The sequence below is a fragment of the Stegostoma tigrinum genome, chromosome 1, assembly GCF_030684315.1.
Source record: "Stegostoma tigrinum isolate sSteTig4 chromosome 1, sSteTig4.hap1, whole genome shotgun sequence".
Lineage (NCBI taxonomy): Eukaryota > Metazoa > Chordata > Chondrichthyes > Orectolobiformes > Stegostomatidae > Stegostoma > Stegostoma tigrinum.
In genome coordinates, this window is record NC_081354.1 from 10,512,814 (window position 1) to 10,533,220 (window position 20,407).

General features: G+C 41.1%; 1 protein-coding gene across 2 annotated transcripts in view; it reads left to right on the forward strand.

Moving 5' to 3' along the window:
* Positions 1 to 18,985, forward strand: part of LOC125454090 (probable E3 ubiquitin-protein ligase HERC3) — a 49,892-nt gene extending 30,907 nt beyond the window's left edge. For both annotated transcript variants that reach the window (XM_059651051.1, XM_048534418.2), the window contains 8 exons: positions 57 to 167; positions 3,348 to 3,485; positions 7,268 to 7,434; positions 7,739 to 7,805; positions 9,933 to 10,018; positions 13,188 to 13,368; positions 14,675 to 14,774; positions 17,044 to 18,985. In XM_059651051.1, coding sequence (XP_059507034.1) covers positions 57 to 167; positions 3,348 to 3,485; positions 7,268 to 7,434; positions 7,739 to 7,805; positions 9,933 to 10,018; positions 13,188 to 13,368; positions 14,675 to 14,774; positions 17,044 to 17,264 — 1,071 coding nt within the window. In that variant the 3' untranslated portion in view covers positions 17,265 to 18,985. The remainder of the gene's footprint in view (positions 1 to 56; positions 168 to 3,347; positions 3,486 to 7,267; positions 7,435 to 7,738; positions 7,806 to 9,932; positions 10,019 to 13,187; positions 13,369 to 14,674; positions 14,775 to 17,043) is intronic.
* Positions 18,986 to 20,407: the final 1,422 nt, after the last annotated feature.

Genomic DNA, 20,407 nt, shown 5'->3' on the forward strand with positions numbered 1-20,407 from the left:
TAGAGTATGGTAGTCCTGAAAAGTGCTTCATAAACATAAGTCTGTCTTTCTTTCAGGTAAATCTAAAGGAACCGATTCATCTGCAGGTTTCAAGGGAAGTAATTCTGCAGAATGCACTGGAAGGCTTAAAATCATCCAGATCGACTCCTTACTGTGCTGTACTTGAGGTACAAACTGGGTCATTAATGAATGATTAAAATTTCTTTCACATTTGAAATATCTTTCCTATCTAATAACCAACTATCAACGACTACATGAAAATAGATTTTACATGTTAGTTGATTATCTATTGGCATTGCATACACACTGAAACAATATAATTCAGATTCCATTTTAAAGTCCTTATTTTTGACCAGTGTTCTGGCAAACCTTGTGACAGTTTGGCAAAGCTGATCTTCCATAGTATAGTCTCAGGAGTTTGGAGGCTACTTCAGCCAGTAGAGAGACTGGGGCGGGGAAGTGTGATTGTAATTTGGCAGTGTTACTGAAAACCCCAGATAGAACAGAAAAGGTGATGCAAAAGTGTTTCAAAAAGCAACAGCAATAACATTTTGTAGATTTTGTTGAGGATTTTTAATGCATGATCAGTTGATCTCCAAAAGTGTTGCATTGAAACCAAGTGTGGTCTTGAGGTGAACTGGGGTTAGACGACAAGGGGACAATTGTAACTAAGGGTGCACGATGTACATTTGTTTCTGCTTTAAAATTATACACTCTTTACTTACATTTATTTAGTTATTAGATTTGGCCCAATTTATAGTTAATTCATAATATGGGACACTGAGAAGTATAGTGGAACCCAGCAATACCTCAGTGGAACATGATAGTGCCACCACTGGCTGGTGGGTACAATTGCGAAGTGACATGTTTACATAAGTCGTTTTGATTATAAATGTGAGCATAATGGGTATTGTTGAGAAATGTGGCAAATGCACATAGACATTGACTGAATATTGAGAGCCTTCGATCTGTCATAAGATTAGGGTGGACCAAAAAGCTTAAAAGCAAAACGAGAAGCTCTGATCAGTCTCTGATTATTTACGTGAGCAATTTAACCCAACTGGTTTTTGGCATGTGTATCAGCCCCTTTGTAACAACAGGTGATTAAGCCTGGAGTCTGACACAAAATAGTCCAGGAGTCCAGAGGAGTCCTAAGTCAAGAGTCACTCATAGATTCCTAGCTTCCATATCTGCCAGCAAGAGTCCCACAGGCCTCACATTATGGACCTTTGGTGAACCCTAAATTGCTCCTAGACCCTGTCAACTTACACAAACCTCCCTCCTCCAGTCATGCAGCATATGATGTTCAGAGCAGATGGAAGTTCTGTCTTAAACAAGACAAATGTCCTCTGCAGATTAGAACAGTGATCAATCTCAATTCATACAATCCCTAGTTTGCTCCTACCAGGGGTCAAAAATATTATTCTGTTCAAAGGCTCCTCTTGAGATTTTCTGGAAGGCTGTGTTTATGACTTTTAGCGTCCACATTTACATTGTCACTAACATATTTATTAGGTGCTGAAGTCATGAAATTGTCATTTCAGGTATTTGGACTTGGACAAAAATAACATTAGAAGAATTCATCACTACCCCTAATTAGCTCTGTATTACACCTAAAACTACAGCACGCAAGCAAACCAATAATATCCATGATACTACTGTATCTGAATTGGTATGTGACAGCAAACATAATTTAACAACAAAAGTTTTTCTTACAAATCAACCCCCACACACTACTACATACAAAAAAACCATCACCCTAATCACACCATCCCCAGTCTGGTAAGATCACAGCTGTGTTTCTATCACATATGCATAAAGTTGAAATATTCAGTTGCAATTAATGCATTACCTCAGTACAACATTGAAGATAGAACAGTACAGCACAGTACAGGCCCTTCAGTCCACAATGTTGTGCCGACCTATTATCCTACTAAGATCACTCTACCCTGCATACTCTACATTTTACTATTCAAGAGTCACTTTAAAGTCTCTAAAGTATCTGACTCCACTACCACTGCCAGCAGCGCATTCCATACAGCCACCACTCTCTGTGTGAAGAACCTACTTCTGACATCTCCCTTATACCTCCCTCCAATCACCTTAAAATTATGCCCCCTCATAATGGTCATTTCCACCCTGGGAAAAAGTCTCTGACTATCCACTCTATCTATGTGGTAATTTGATGTTTTCTCAGTTAACCAAGTATTCATTTGGCAATAATTAAAGAACGGTTTTCTCTTTGTTTTACCTTCTCCATCCACACTGTGGTGTCCTTCCTTAATCTTGCTGCCTTTTTCTCCCCACCTCATCCTCTAACCCTCTTTCATCTTTGTTCTTCCCCAATGACACGCTTGTAGACCCCTCTCTTTCCTCCTCACTCCCATCTTGCTGCTTTTCCCATCCACCCCAACCCCTTTTCAGCTTCCTCCTGCTCTTCCCCTACACTTTCCACACCCAGCAAATTCTCTAGCCTGGACTCAGCAGAGGAAACTCTTCGTTCTGGCAAAAGGCTCCCATTCCCAAACTTGGCTATAGACACCCCCAACTACTCCTTCAGCTATTTATTTACCTAACAGCTGATTGTTCTTCCAATCACATTTATTGCTGATGGGTTCCCAATTGAGCTGCTCACCGTTTCCTTCCATTCCATTGACGGTGGCCACTTTTCTCTGTTTTTTTTTATCCCCTGTCTCTGTGAACTCTTCCATGTGAGTTGGTAAATTACAACTCCATATTTTTTGATCATTGATTCCTGCCGTTCTCATATGGATAAAATCTGCAGGAAGGCCCCAATGATCTTTAGTGCCAAGTCTGTTAAGACATTATATAAACTTACAGTTAATTGATCCCTTGTTTGCAATCCACTGGGGGATCAACTAACCTTCTGTATATGTGGAGACTTTTATCAGATCTTAACTTTAAATTAATGGAAATGTGATTATTCAAGGAAAAAGAAGTCAAGGAATTTGGCATTAAATAAAAAAAAAGAACTGCAGATGCTGGAAACCAGGAACAAAAGCAAAAATTGCTGGAAAAACTCAGCAGAAAAATCAAAAAATCAGCACTCCATCTGCCCAAAAACAGAACTGAGGAAAGGTGACTGGACCCGAAATATTAATTCTGCTTTCTGTTCACAGATGCTGCCAGACCTGCTGAGCTTTTCCAGCAATTTCTGTTTTGGTTTCAAGTATTTTGGTGTTTTTATCAGCTGCCATTTCATAAATATCCTCGGACAATATTGTACAAAAAGGGAAAAGTGAACCCCAAAGGATGTGAACAGGAAGAGCTTCCCAAATATTTTGGAGTGTGTTAATGTTTTACTTTTGATGCTGCTGCTATTTCAGGTCATGTTTGAAGGTGAATCGTGTTATGGCAAAGGAGTAACACAGGAATTCTTCACCCTCCTTAGTCGGGAGCTGACTGGCAATGGGCAGATATTTCAGCACTCTGAAGATTCTGGGTTGCTTTGGTTTCCAAATGAGGTAAGGCCTTTAATACCTCATGACGTGTAAAAATATGCATCAGAACTTCTTCCACCCCTTTTGTACTTTCGGTACCCAGGAATAGTGGATTTTAGTAGACACAATCTTGAAGACCAGAACCCTGATATGCTGAAAAAAGCCAAGAAAAGGCTGTTATTCCAACAATTCTTCCAGTTGGTATAGAGATCCTGTTTGCTACTGGTATTTGAACAATTTGCCAGATTATATTGTTTTAGAATACTGTGTTCAGTTCTCTGTCGGAAGGATGTTGTCAAACTTGACAGGGTGCAGAAAGGATTTACAATGATGTGGCCAGGACTGGGGCACTTTTCCCTGGAATATCAGAGGCTGAGGGGTGACCTTATAGATGTTTATGAAATCATGAGGGGCATGGATAGGCTGAGTATAGTCATAGAGCTGTACAGACCCTTAGGTCCAACTCGTTCATGCTGACTAGATATCCTAAATTAACTAGTTCCATCTGCCAGCATTTGGCCCAGGTCCCTCTAAACCCTTCCTATTTGTGTACCCATTCTGATGCCTTTTAAATGTTGTAATTGTTCCAGCATCCACCACTTCCTCTGGCAGCTCATTTCATATATGCACCACCCTGTGCGCGAAAACATTGCCCCTTAGATCCCTTTTAAATCTTTCCCCTCTCACCTTAAACCTATACACTCTATTTTTGCATTTCCCACCACGCCCCTCCCCAATCCAAGGAAAAGACCTTGGTTATTCAGCCTATCCATGCCCTTCATGACTTCATAAACTTCTAAGATACCCCTCAGCCTCTGGCACTCCAGGGAAAATAGCCCCAGCCTTTTCAGCTTCTCCCTATAGCTCAAACTCTCCAACCCTGGCAACATCCTTGTAAATCTTTCCTGAACTCTTTCAAGTTTCACAGCATTTTTCTTAAAGCAGGAAGACCAGAACTGCACACAGTATTCCAAAAGTGGCCTGACCAATGCCCTGTACAGACACAATGTGACCTCCCAATTCTGATACTCCATGCACTAACCAATAAAGGCAAGCATACCAAATGCCTTTTTCACCAACCTGTCCACCTGGGACTCCACTTTCAGGGAACTATGAATCTGCACTCCAAGATCTCTTTGATCAGCAACACACCTCAGGACTTTACCATTTAGTGTATAGGTCCTGCCCTGATTTGCATTTCCAAAATGCAGCACCTCTCATTTATCTAAGTTAATCTCCAAATGCCAATCATTGGCCCATCTGATCAAGGTCCTGTTGTGCACTAAGGTAACCTTCTTAGTCCACTACATCTCCAATTTTGGCATCATCTGCAAACTTACTAAGCATACCTCCAATGTTCACATTCAAATCATTTATATAAATGATGAAAATGATGACACATCACCGATTCTTGTGGTATCCATAGTCACAGGCCTCCAGCCTGAAAAGCAACCCTCCACCACAACCCTCTACCTTTTACCTTTGAGCCAGTTCTGTACCCCAATGGCGAGTTCTCCCTGTACTCCATGTGATCTAACCTTGCGAACCAGTTACCATGAGGAACCTTGTCGAACACTTTACTGATTCCAACTTTAAGTACATTTAAGTCGTCATTGGACAAGCATATGGATGTACAGGGAATAGTGTAGGTTAGATGGGCTTCAGATTGGTATGGCAGGTCCGCACAACATCGAGGGCCGAAGGGCCTGTACTGTGCTGTAATGTTCTATGTTCTATGAAGTCCACATAGATCGCATCCACTACTCTGCCCTCATCAAACTTCTTTGTTACCTTTTCAAACCTCAATCAAGTTAGTGAGACATGGTTTCCCATGCACAAAGCCATATTGACTCTTCCCAATCAGTTCTTGCCTTTCCAAATATATGCAAATAGCCAAGGTCATTTTTCCTAGGGTGGGGGAATTCGATACTAGAGGGCTTAGGTTTAAGGTGAGAGCAGAAAGATTTAAGAAGGACTTGAGGGATAATTTTTTCACACAGATGGTGGTGCATGTATGGAATGAGCTGCCAGAAGAAGCGGTGGAGACTGGTACAATTACAGCATTTAAAAGGCATTTGGATGGGTATATGAATAGGAAGGATTTAGCAGGACAATGGTCAAATGCTGGCAAATGGGACTAGATCACATTGGGATGTCTGGTCAGTGTGAATGAGTTGGATTGAAGAGCTTGTTTCTGTGCTATATGACTCCATAAACTCTAAGCCCCTTTGTCATAAGAATCTGCTCTTAAGTTTCCTATGGGAAACTGTATAACTGTTCTCAATCAGAGATTGTATTTCAGCAATGGATTGTGAAGAGATAAAATATTTAGTTACAAAAGTAAAAGTATTTGAGGAATTCTATGGTGATTTCTGTATGAGAGAATGTTGGTTTGTTAACTGCAAAAGGGATGATCTTATGGATCCCTGAAAGACCATGCGAGTAAGACACTATTTCTTGCACCAGACCAATGGTGTATGTAAACCATTTAAAAAGAGCAATGATAAAATAAATTGCATAATATTGGCTCATTTTAGATTTAAGATCAACAGTGGCTGTGTTATGAAGAATGATTTACAAATTTAGTGCTCCATGTAGGGAACCTTACCCATCAAGAGCACATTTCATAGTCTGCAAGAGTTTTGTCATTCTGATAAATCATTGGAAAATGACGCGGGCCTTATATCCAGATTTCCAGTGAGCTCTTTTGATGCCTTTTGTGAGCACATCATCCAAAGGTCTCTCTTGTGGTGTCATCTGAGGGTGTAATTACCCCTTCCTGGAGGTAACAAGCAAGGTAGTGAGAAGGGCAAATAACTGGGCAAGTTGGCCCTGGAGAGATACTCATCACCTACTTACCACCTCAGAAACTACGTGCTGGGGATGAAGGTCGACTCGGGACTTTCTTAAAGTCACCGACTATTAAGGGCCTTAAATAACGGCAACATAAAGTCTCAGCTCACCATCAGCATGATTATTTTCTTCCTGGCGGATGGGAAAAGCAGATGGTTTCCCAACAGGGACATCAGGGCCACATGAATGCTGGGTCTTCATTTGCCACTATCTCTGGCCAGGCAGGAGCCAGTGAAGCCACCTTCTGACCTTGGCTCCATGCCCCATGACCCACCTCTCCCTGCAATTTCCCCTACCCAGCTAGACCCAAATGAAAACAACCTGCCTTCTCTCCATTGAATTCCCTAAAGCCTAGACCTCCAGCAACTATCTCTAGGACCCAGAGACTGACAGCCTCTGATGGGCCAGTGGCTTCTGCAACGTTGAGTCTCGTGACTGTCTGGGAATCTTGCTGGTCACTTCTTAATACCTGATTGGAGCTGTATTCAGCGAGCATTCACATTGGGTGTTTGCCTCCGAGGGATGCCATGAAGGGCAAGAACCACTCAATCTTGACTGCAAGCTTTAAGGGCGGCACAGTGGTTCAGTGATTAGTACTGATTCCTCACAGCACCAGAGACCTGGCTTCAGTTCCAGCCTCAGGTGACTGTCTGTCTGTGTGAAGTTTGCACATTCTCCCCATGAATTTCCTCTGGGTGCTGTAGTTTCCTCCCACAGTCCAAAGTTGTGTAGGTTAGGTGGATTGGCCATGCTACAGTACCCAGGGATGTTTACGTTAGACACAGGGAATGGGTCTGGGTGGGATGCTCTTCAGAGGGCAGTGTAGACTTGGTGGGCTGAATGGCTTGTTTCGACATTGTATGTGTCAATGATCTGCTTCTTTGTTTGGATGTACTGTGAAGTCTTTGCAAGGAATGATTTTACAATTTCTCATCTTTTCATGCTGCACACAGGAACCTGAAATGGATGTTGCAATTCATCTGATGGGAATTCTCTGCGGACTTGCTGTATCCAATTGTTTAATTTGCAATTTCAACTTCCCATTGGCTTTATACAAAAAGTTGCTCCATGTGCCACCAACTTTGGAGGATCTTAAGGAACTCTCACCAACAGAGGGAAAGTGAGTGAATCCACCAAATTATCTAACCTTTAATGCTGTTCCCTCCTATCACTACATCTCCCATCCTTGGTTCAATATTCCTGAGGAAAAGTAGGACTAATTCAGTTTTTCAAAATACTATAGCCAGAACATTATCACTTAAAACGTTAAGTAAGCAATCTGTTTTGATCAATGCTTTCTGATCAGTGGAAATTAACAATTTGCAGTCAACTGGGTAGCCTGACACAAATCTTGCTTTGAAACTGACAATACAATGACAAATCTTACTAACTTTCAATTTTTATGCTTTTTCTCGGTAATGCAGTTCACTCCAAGAGGTCCTTGATTATGAGTATGATGATATTGAAGAAATGCTGTGTCTGGATTTTAGTGTAAGTCTATTCCTATACTATTTTGTCACTAGATCCGAAATATTAACTCTGATTATTTCTTCACAGATGCTACCAGATATACTCAGTTTTTCCCTCAACTTCTGTTTATGTTCCCATAATACATCAGTTCACTTTCAATCTACAGTATTACCAAATTGATGCAAATTGAATGACCACCAATGCGCGCTGGAGGGGACAAAGGAACATGAGTAAACCATTCAGAATAAATCATGTGCAAGTAATGCTCATTCCAATCTGTACTCCAGTCAATAAGACAATGAAACATAGGAGCAGATGTAGGCCATTTAACCCATCAAGGCTCTATTCTAGATAACAAAGTGTGGAGCTGGATGAACACAGCAGGCCAAGCAGCATCTCAGGAGCACAAAAGCTAATGTTTCGGGCCTAGACCCTTCATCCTATGTAATCATCACTGATCTGATAATCCTCAACTCCACTTTTCTGCTTTAGTCCCTTAAACGCAATTCCCTTACTGATTAAAACTCTGTCCATCTCAGCTTTGAAAATACTTAATGACCCAACATATAGAGTCCTTCACACAGTAAAGAATTTCACAGATTCACTTCCCTCAGAGAGATTCACTAGCCCCATCTTTGTCCTAACTGGGCTACCCCTTATTCCGAGATTATGCCGTCTGGTCCTGGACTCTCCCACCAGAAGAAACAACCTCTCAGCATCTACCCTGCCATACCCCCTAACTATCTTATATGCTTCAATAAAATTGTTGGTCATTCGTCTAAACTCTGCTATGTCTGAAGGGCTGAGGGGTGCTTTGGAGACTTGGTGGGGGTTGGCGGTGAGGATGGGTGACCTGGACCCTGTTATGAATCCAGCAGCAGCTCATCCATCCCAGAAGCAGATTTCCCTCAAATGCTTTGCTGTTTGTGACTCTTTGGCAGTTGCTAGCCTGGAGAGGATACAAAGAGACTCAATAATACACATTACATGCAATTATATCCCTCGTCTTCTGAAGGATATGTCTTGCCCAGTGGTATTGTTTTGTAGTTGTCATTAGCTCTTCCAATTACATGCTCAGTCAGTCTTCCTCTTCAAATATGCAACAGCTCATTTCTTTGACTGCATTTACCTCTATGTAGTGTCGGTCTGGGTTGCTTCTGTAATGAAGGTCCTATCATGTGCCCAAATTGCCTGACTGACATGTCTCCCTCTTGACTAGATGTAACATGGGGGTTGATGAGTTTGAGTTAGTGTTAACTCCATTCCCATTGGACGTGCATACTCTGCTGGATATCAATTCAGTACTCCAAGAGTGAAACTCTCATTGCCTTTTTCCAAGGGCAATCATTCTTCTCGAGTGAGCTTGGAACATGAAATTGTAGCAAATTATAGCTCAGTGGAGGCCATTCAGCCCTATATATGGCAGTGCCAAAATCATATCAGGGTCAACAACATTCTTTATCAAAACAATGACTTATTTTGGCCAGTTTTGTGGTAACAAAAGTTCAAGGGAATGAACTTAAGTCTATCTGCAGTGATTGAAAATCAGTTGACTTGCTAAATGAAAATTTGGTTAAATCTTTGCAAATGTTACCTAAGGGCACAACTGCGATGACTTGGCCATGTTCACCCAATGGGTTTATACCTAAAGGCCTTCCGAATGGTGAACAAGTCACTGCATCCCAACCTACTGGACATCCACCTGTGTGCTCCAATGACATTTGCCAGCTGGATATGAAGGTGATGAGCATTGGTTGATATCTGGGAGACAACTGCAGGAACCTTTGAAAGCTGTAAGTCTGGACCAGTGTTGGAAGAGAAGTGGAGAAATGGAAATCTCGCTCACTAAAACGGTCAAAGAAAAGAGAGGCCAACGAAACCAGCACTTTCTCAGCCTTTATCCGCAGTAAGCGTAGCAGAGGCGGCCATGCCAGAGTGCAGTTCCTACTCCATTCTTACACCCCAAGGGCAGAACCTGACCTGGAGAACAACTCTGTGCATGAAAGTGTCGAAATGATTTGATTGGATTTATGTGAATTATGTAATTAAAGGAATAGGTGATGAAGTTTGATGTTACTTCAGAACACTGTCAAGGACCATGAACAAGCCAGGAGAAAAAGAAGAACTTTATGTGTTTTGTGTTTTTAGGTATCTGAGGAAACAGCTGATGGAAACAGAGTCGTAAAGGAACTCATTCCTCATGGCATCAATACCCCTGTTCAAAAGCATAATCGGTAAATGCTCTTCATTAATATAAACTATTCAATCGTTACTGAATTAACTTGCTCTTTGACTGGGGATGCATTTATTTGCATACAATTCTGGCTGCCTTTCTGTGGGAAGGATGTTGTTAAGCTCGAGAGGGTAAGGTTTACAAGAATGTTGCTGGGACTGGAGGATTTGAGTAATAGGGAAAGGCTGTACAGGCCGGGGCATTTTTCCCTTGGAGTGTCAGAAGCTGAGAGGTGACCTTGTAGAGTTGTATAAAATCATGAGGGGCGTGGATGGGGTGAATAGCCAAGGTTGTTTTTCTAGGGTGTGAGAGTCCAAAAATGTGGTCATGTGTTTCAGGTGAGAGGGGCAATATTTAAGAGGGACCTATGGGGCAACTTTTTCACACAGCATGTGTCTGGAACGAGCTGCAGAGGAAGCGGTGGAGGCTGGTATAATTACGACATTTAAAAGGCATCTGAGTGGGTATATGAATAGGAAGGGTTTAGAGGGGTATGGATCAAATGCTGGCAAATGTGACTAGGTTAGGTTGGGATATCTGGTCAGTGTGGATGAGTTGGACTGAAGGGGTCTGTTTCCATGTTGCATGACTCTATGACTCTACAAGTGTGATTATCTGATACACAGAGCAGATTTGCTAAGGGCAGTCATGTGGAATGACATCCACTGTTTTGTATGATTTAAGCGTAGTTGCATAATGCAGTAATACAAATTGCATCCAATTATATCCCTTGTCTCCTGAAGGAAATGCCTTGCTCAGTGGTTTGGTTTCGTGGTTGTCATTAGCTTCTCCAGTTACGCGCTTAATCTGTCTGCCTCTTCTTTAGACATGGAACAGCTCATTTCTTTGACTATGTTTATGTCTAATTAGTGTCAGTCCGGGTTGCTTCTGTAATGAAGGTCCTATAAAGTTCCCAAATTGCTTGACTGACACATCTCCCACTTGACTAGATGTAACATGGGGGTTCATGAGTTTGGTTTAGCATTCACTCCATTCCAATTGAGTATGTTTGCTCCTCTGAATGTCAACCCCGTATGCCGAGAGTGAAACTCTCATTGCAACTTCCCAAGGGCAGTCAATCTTCACAAGTGAGCTTAGAACATAGAGTCATAGCAATTTATATGCCAGTAGAGGCCATTCAGCCCACCATGTCTCTGTCTGCACCCCTCAAATACATATACTTCTCAGTTAAACCTCTACTTTTTTATATCACACAAAAAGCCAGCTTATCTAATCTTTCCTTGTGGTTGAAGTTCTCCAGTTCTTGCAACATCCCGATAAATCTGTTCTGTACCATCTCTAGTTTGATTATATCCTCCCTGTAATGTGGTGACTCAAAATGTACTTGCAATCCTCGAGTCGAATTATTTTCTAGTTGTGGGCTCTCCTGCCTTCCATTCATTTCAAAGTAATGTTATAAATAATATTGTATTTTTTAAAGTAAAGCTAACAAATTATAAATTATTTACAATGAAGGCACCCCGGCTGAATACATTTCTGTCCTAGTGACTGTCACTAATGTGCACTTTCCAATAGGTCAGTTGTCTCAAGATTCAGAATTGATTAAACCAAATGTTTTTGCTGATGTCATCAATTGATCATGGCTCTTCCAAATATATACTTCTCCCAAATATATACTCTGACATCTCTTTCAAGGAGATTTCCTCCAGTTTCAAAGCGACTGTTGCTTTAAAGTCAGCTCGGGCTGAATCACTCAGTGGCATTTTTCCTGTTTAATTGGCAAAGGCTACAAAAGATGACTGCCACTACAACATGAGAAATCAATATCATTACATTTGAGTGATAATGCCTCTCTGATGAAGGGTCGAGGCCCGAAACGTCAGCTTTTGTACTCCTGAGATGCTGCTTGGCCTGCTGTGTTCATCCAGTTTCACACTTTATTATCATTACATTTGATATGCTTTAAGAAGAAAATTTGGGAAGGCACAGGACAAAGAATAGAGGCAGTAGAAAAAAAAGTTAGTATTTTTAAACAGCTAACAGCCATGAGATGGTCTTCTGTGTTGTAAGATTAGTTAGAAATTTAATTAACCGCAGTGGTGACTCTAACATGTTAGATGATATTAGCTTATTTCTTGCAATACCTCCATATAACTGAATGGCTTGCTAACACACATTGTTAAGAATCAATGGAACAGGACAAGGCTATTCAGCCCACTGGTCTTATTCTTTGATATCCTTACCTAACCAAACTTACCTTAGCATCAGACTGGAGTCACGAAGAGGACTGCGAGAGTAACAAAGGCAGGATTCCTTTCTACAGCATATTAGTGAAGTTATTCGATTTATGCAATAATCAGACATTATCACAGTCTCTTTTATGGGTATAAGATTTTCATTCTGAAGCTTGCTTCATCTGGACACAGATTTGCAAACTGTCACATTGAACTTACTTTCTAAAGATTACTGAGCCAAAAAACTGCCTGGAGCCAGTTTTATGAAAGAAGATCCACTGATTTAAATGCTGTGGAATTCTTGAATTGTCACTTGTGGTGAAGACACTAAAATGTAAATGTATTACTAAGAATCAAATTATGAACAATGTACAATTGATAATCAATCCAAGCAAAGTGGTGCTTTAATTATCCTGAATTTCAATATTCATAGAATCTCTATAGTGCAGACAGAGGCAATTCAGCCCATCGAGTCTGCACTGACCCTCCAAAGAGATGCCACCCTATAACTCCACATTTACCATGGCTAATCCAACTAGCCTACACATCCCTAGACACTACAGGACAATTTAACACAGACAATCCAATCTTTCCTGGACATCTTTGGCCTGTGGGAGGAAGCCGGAGCACCTGGAGGAAACAGAGAGACAGGGTGAACGTGCAAATTCCACACAGATAGTCACCCAAGGCTGGATTTGAACCCCAGTCCCTGGTGCTGTGAGGCAGTAGTGCTAATCACTGAGCAAGGCTGCATGTGTAGGCCAGCTGTAGTCCAATCCTATTGCCCAAGAAAGCGAGACTGATGTAAGGTCGAATGCAAAGCTCTATAATAGTGCGGAACTCTGCATTCTGTAGCTATAAACAAAAATTAATGGAGATAGACTTGTATTTCTTTCTGCTTACATGATCAAGGGGCAGTTGAGTTGAGAAACTATGTGTAAATGCAGTTTCTAAACATAATTTCTTTACAAACAGAAAACAGTATGTTGATGCATATGTGGATTATAAGCTCAACACATCCGTGAAGAGACAATTTGAAGCCTTTTCACAAGGTTTCAGGAAGTCGGCACTGCCGGTGGTGGACATATTCCTACCTGAAGAACTGAGGAATGTTATCCAGGGGCAAAACCATTTTGAGTGGGTGCTGCTGAAACAGGTATGGCACTGATTTGCGCACTTTCTTTTCAATGTCCTTGACAATTATTGTCTGTACAAGGAGTGAATGCAGTGTCACAATAAATAGTTTATAAACTTCAAATCGCATCAATTCTTCATTAAAATCCATTAAATTTCTCTGTTAATAGCTCACATTATCCAGTTGAAATTTCAGCCACCCAGTTCCAGTGGAAAGTGCAGTTGGGTGGGAGTGTAATAGGAGCAGGTCACATACCTCCTCAAGCCTGTTCCAACATTTTAATTAGATTGTGACCCCCACTGACATCTGAACAGCTTTGATCCATTAGGATTTTTAAATTCATCGACAGGGTGAGGGTGTCGCTGGCTGGGTCAGCATTTATTGCCCATTGCTATTTTCCCAGAGGGCAGTTAAGAGTCACCCACATTGCTGTGGGTTTGGAGTCACATGGAGACCAGACCAGGTAAGGATGGCAGTTTCCTTCACTAAAGGTCATTAGTGAACCACATGGGTTTTATCCTGACAATCGACAATGGGTTCATGGTCATCGTCAGACCTAATTTCCAGACTTTATTCAGTTCAAATTCTACCATCTGCTGTGGTGGGATTTGAACCTAGGTGCCCAGAACATTACCTGTGTCTCTGGATCAATGACCAGCAATAATATCACTAGGCCATTGCCTTCCCTTCTAGGCAACCTTGATATGAGGGGTATAGACAGGGTGGATAGCAAAAAGCTTTTTCCCAGAGTGGGGGGCTCAATTACTAGGGGTCATGAGTTCAAAGTGAGAGGAGGAAAGTTTAAGGGAGATGTGCGTGGAAAGTTCTTTACACAAAGGGTGGTGGGTGCCTGGAACACGTTGCCAGCGGAGGTGGTAGACGCAGACATGTTAGCATCTTTTAAGATATATTTGGACAGGTACATGGATGGGCAGGGAGCAAATGGACACAGACCCTTAGAAAATAGATGACAGGTTAGGCAGAGGATCTTGATCGGCACAGGCTTGGAGGGCCGAAGGGCCTGTTCCTGTGCTGTAACTTTCTTTGTTCTTTGTTCTTTAAACACAAATCTGTCGATTTCAGTCTTCCAAATTCCATCTGACCCTGTATTATCACCATCTTTTGTGTTTGCTACAGATTACTGATACACTTTGTCTGTAAAACTCCTTCCTAATGCAATTCATTAATGACAGTTCCCTATAATAAAGTTCAGAATTCCCGTCACCATATTAAATTATTTTGTATACTTCAATTAGATCATCATTCCACCATCTGAACTCAAGGAGGTATCAGCCAATGTCCGTAAATCTGTGTTTTCTATCTACAGAATGCAAGATACAAGGGATATTCACAAACTGACAAAGCAGTCAGGAATTTTTGGGAAGTCTTCGAACAGTTACCAAAAGAGAAGAAATTAAGATTTCTTGGTAAGTAAGCATCGTGTGATTTAATGGATGAATACCTAGCCCAGGATGTTTATGTTTGGTGAAATGGAGATAGTTCATGGCGCTGTCCAAGTGTGTCAGTAATCTGGAGCACACACCAAAGACGTTAGCATAGGATTGGACGGAATTTTGAAGTCTGAAATCAACAGGTTTTGTTTTACGTAAGGTTACCTAGTGGATTAAAGCTGGTTAAGTTGACACAAGCCAATTAGTCCAACTCACTTTTGCTGTTTCTTTTGAAAAGCTCCAGATGCTGGAAATCGGAAACAGAACTAGAAGTTGCTGAAAAAACTCAGCAAGCCTGGTAGCATCTGTGGAGAGAAATCAGAGTTCACATTTTGGGTCCAGTGAACCTTCCTCAGAACCATTCTTCACCCAAAACATGAACTCTGATTCCTCTCCACAGAATCTATCAGATTTGCTGAGTTTTTCTAGCAATTTCTGTTTTTGTTTTGCTGTTTCTTTTTCATGGTGTTTAGAAGGGAACTTGGCAGAGCTTTTCTCTTCTTTCAAAGAACCATTGCATCTGGTTCCACTGCCCTTTCAGTTGGCCCATTCTAGATCATAGCAACTCACTGCAATAAGAACTTGCCCTCTGAATCTTTCATCAAATTTTTTTAATCTACATCTGATTACAGGGTTTCCTCACAGTGGAAGCACCTTCGCCTTTCTTCTGAATCAAACCCTTCAAAAGTTGAAGCACTACTTAAGTTTCCTCTTTGCTTGTGTGTCTTACGTGAGCAATCCTCTTACCTTATGTGAACAATCTCAGCATTTATGGTCTGTACAAGTAACTGGACTCCCTCAAACTTGAAATGATATTAATTGCATTGATAACGATTAATATCTAAAAATGTCTCTCATGTCATCAGTCCAAATGGGCTACTGCATAGTGATGCAAATAAATACAAACTAAGAGCAACAGTGGGCTATTCAGCCCTTTGAGCCTATTCTATCATTTAATAAAATCATGGCTGTAATGTCATTCCCCTATTCTTGTCTACCCCAATTACTTTTTACTACTTACTTAACAAGAATCTATCAATCGCTGGTCCAGCTTTTCAAGAAGAGAGTTCCAGAGGCTCTCCATCCTCTGAGACAGAAAAGAAGATCACCAAACCTGTGGTTTGCGTGTGCCACCCCTTATTTTCAAACGGGTCTCGTGAAAGCAAAGTACCGCAGGTGCAGGAGATCTGAAATAAAAACCGAAAGTGCTGGAGAACCTCAGCAGGCTGGGCAGCAACTGGGGAGAGAGAAATAGAATTAGTGTCTTGAGACTGATATGACTGTTCAACACCGTTTCTCTCACTCCGTGATATCACCAGACCTGCTGACTTTTTTAATCATTCATTTGAAGGACGGGGGCATCGGTGGAGGGGGGTGTGGTGGTGGGTGCTGGGCCAGCATTTATTGCCCACCCCAGAGGGCAGTTGAGAGCCAACTACATTGCTTTTGGATCTGGAGTCTCTTGTAGGCCAGACCAGTTAAGGATGGCAGGTTACTTCCCTTAAGAACATTAGTGAAGCAGATAGGGTTTTCTTGACAATCGATTCATGGTTTTGTTAATTAATTTCAGATTTTCATTGAATCTGCCATGGTGGGATTCGAACCTAGGTCCCCAAAGAATTATCTGGGTGGCTGCATTAATAGTCCAGTGATGACATTAGTAGATTGTGAGTCTCTCCAGCACTTTTGGTTTTCATCCCTAATTCTGGATTGTCCTACAGGAGGCTGCATTCTTTCCATACACATCTTGTCAAGATACCTCAGCATATTATATGTTCCAGTCAAGTCACTTCTTAATCTTGTAAACTCCAGTGGACACATGCCTAGCTTGTCCAACCTTTGCTCATTTAACAATGAATCCTTTTTCCGAGTATTAATCTGGCGAACTGCTTCAATGTATTTTTGGGGGGCTGGCATTAGAGTTGTTCCTTATTGATAGAATTTGAGAAATTCCACCTGTTTTAAAGGGCACCTTATTGTTTTAATTGTGCTTTGGGGATCAAGTGCACTTTAAAGATAAGAATATAGAACTAACAGGAGCAGTTGGGGTCTGGAATTTTCTCGGCTTTGTGCAATCACTTCTAATTCACCCACATCAAAGAACGCCAAAGGTACAGTAATGAGGGCAGAGACTAATGTCAGAGAAACCTCGTACTCAATGAGGCTGGTACATGGACCCAAAAATAGACCTGCATAATTCTGAATATAACTTTAATCTGAAAGTTTATTCTTTTCTCATTTTCAGTCTTTCTGTCAGGAAGTGAAAGAATCCCAGTGGGCGGGTTTCAGAATTTTAGCATCATGATTCTGAACACCAAGAATGAGGAGCCAGATTCCTCATACCCTCGCGCATATACCTGTGACTTGATCCTGGACCTTCCCAACTATAGCTGCATCGAAATATTGGAAGAAAAGTTACTTCATGCAATGGAATCCTGTGAAGAATTCAGTGCACAAGAACTGTAGCTCGAGACTGTGTTTGTTTAATCTGAGAAATGTCAGTGTGATTGACCAGGAATACATGACTGATTGATTTATCTCTAAAAAATTGCATTCGAACATTTGTTTCATTGCAAAACATAAAATACCCAGTGACTGGATGTGACGTGGCAATAGCTTAAGCTTCTATGATAAAATGACACTTGTTTTATTTTTATTAATTCGCAGAACATGACTAGTGGTATTAATGTCTGCATTAATTTCCTGAAGGAAGGTGATAGTTAAGAGTCAGTCATACCACTGTGAGTCCAGGCCTATATATTGGCCCCACCCAGTAAGGACAGGAGCTATAAATGAACCTGTTGGGTTTTCAGAATGACCCTCTATTTGCACTTTTTCTCCCCCAGATTTACCTTCTTGAATTTAAATTCTGAAGCTGTAATGGTGGGATTTTAACTTGCGTTCGTGGATATTCATCCAGTCCTGCTGCATTACTAGTCCAGTCACATGAGCATGATGTAGCTGTAATCTCTGTATGAAATGTATTGCACTTCACTGTGGGGATGTTTTACAATAATTATTCATTTCTGGCATGTGGGTGCCACTGTATTGCCCATTCCTAATTGCCATTGGAAAGCTGGTGATGAGCTCCTGTCCTTGGGGTTTAGGTACACCCACAGTGCTGTTGTGAAAGGGAGTTCTGGGATTTTGGCCCAGTGACAGTGAAGAGACTGCAGTATAGTGTGTGGCTTAGAGGGAAACTTTTTGCCAGTGCTGTTCCCATGCATCTGCTTCCTTTTTGGATGATAAAGGTTGTGGGTTTGGAAGATGATGTTTGAGGAATCCTGGTGAGTTACTGCAGTAAGTCTTGTAGCAGATTTGTGCCAATCATCTCACTGATGGTGCCAAACTTCTTGAGCAGTGTTGTACTTGCATCCATGCAACCATGTGGAGAGTAATCCAACACACTTTCCTGATTTCTGCCTTGTAGATGGTGGCCAGGCTTAAGGGAGATTGGAGGTTATTTGTGTACCTAATGGACTTACTCAGTGAAACCCATACAAAGGTTAGAGGAAATATTACACTAATTCGGGAGGTTAAGATTGAGAAGATTTTGTTACAGTTGTTGGTTTGAGCAAGTTTTTAATCTTGGCTTCATTTTGGGAAAAAAGACATTTCAATGACATTTATCTTAATGACTGGAGCAAATTTACAATCTATTCATCAAAACTTAATGACAAGCTTGCAGTTATTTTGAAGTATAAGTCATGCCATGTTACATTGAATGTGTAGCGCAGAAACAAGCCATTGAGACCAACCAATCCATGCCAACATTTATGCTCTATTCATCTACTCTCATCCTTCTTCATCTGTCAGAACCAGCACAATCTTGGATACCTGGTGCCCTCATATGCTTATCTTACTCCCACTTAACATTAGCATACTATTTGTTTCGACTACTCAGTGTAGTAGAGTTTCAGATTCTCACTCCTCTTCCATTGAAGAAGTTTCTTCTGAATTCTCTATTTGATTTCTCTGTCCTGTACTAATTTCACCAACTTTTCTCTTTGCGCATGTGTTCTTTCTGTGCTTATTCTATCAAAATTTCTATGACCCTACTCAAGAGGACATTCCTCAGCCTTCTCATCATAACAACAAAAAAAAGGCCCGTCATTCATTGTTTACTATTTGGTATAAGCTCACACTTCTAGAATGAAGAACTGTTTTGGTGCACTTTGCCTTGCAATTGACGCAGTTTGTAAAATATTACATATTTTCATGTGTAAATAGCTTTTCAAACTTTATTTCAATATTCATAAATAAATGATTTATTGATTTTTATTCCTTGTCTCAGAGGTAGTTATTGAGTGATGCTTTCATTTTTGCAGCCCAGGATTTGCCAGTGGAGTGAGCAAGAGGGTGACTCGGTCATTGCATCCCCTTCCACATGATTGTTGCCTCAGTCAATTGCTGATCTTACGGACACAATGCCTTTTCATTGTTAATCTCATAGACACAAGTGGATCAACTTGTCACCTGGTTCCTTATGCTTCCTTGAACCTTTCTCAATGTTGTATTGAAAATCTGAACCACCTGAAGGAGAGCTGCACACTTCCAAAAAAAGGGTGAATACAGTCAGGAACAAACAATCACCATAACAGATTATGATTCTGACTTCTTAGAAATCTGCTCCCGCATCAATTGTTTTGTAGAAAACCTATTATTCTACAGGGTGTATTTTTCTCCCCATTTCTTGTTGTTCCCGCATGACCTGCAAGCGCATCCTTTTCAAACATTTATTCAAGCACCTTTTGAAAGTTACTATCGAATCTGCTTCCACAACACTTTCAGGCAGTGTGCATGTGATCACAGCAGATCACGATGTAAACTTATTCTGCACATCTCCATCCTGTTTGAATTGCCAATTACCTTACTTCTGTGTCCTCTGATTATTTTATAGAGGCTTATAAAATCATGAGGGTGATGGATAGAGTAAATAGACGAGGTCTTTTCCCTGGGGTTGGGGAGTCCAAAATTAGAGGGTATAAGTCTAAGATAAAGGGAAAGATGTAACGGGGACCGAAGGAACAGAGGGTGGTGCATGCATTTAAAATGTTATAATTTTAACATTGGATAGGTGTATGAATAGGAGCGGTTTAGAGGGATATGGACCAAATGGGACTAGATTTATATAGGACATTTGGTCAGTATGGATGAGTTAAACTGAAGGGCCTGTGCTATATAACTCCATGACTCTCTACTGATCCATTCACCAATTAAAGCTTCTCCTCACTCTTGTCAAACTCCTGTTACAATCCAGCTGAAGCAATACTGGATAAGTCAGATTCTAAAGAAAAGCTTAGCTTGATGGAGCTGGACTAATATCTTTTACAAGGTGGTGGTGAGTCATGAATTTTAATGGAACATAAGTTTATTATTCCAAAAAAAGGGAAACAAGGAAAGACTCAAACATTTTCCCCAGCAATATCCTTAATGGGACACTCAATCCCAGTGATGTGTCAGGCCTGTTTTCACCTAGAGTCATAGAGCTATACAGTATGGAAACATACGCTTTAGTCCAATTTGTCCATGCTGACCCGATATCCCAAATTAATCTCACCCCATTTGACTGCATTTTGCCTATATCCCTCCAAACCTTTCCTATTCAT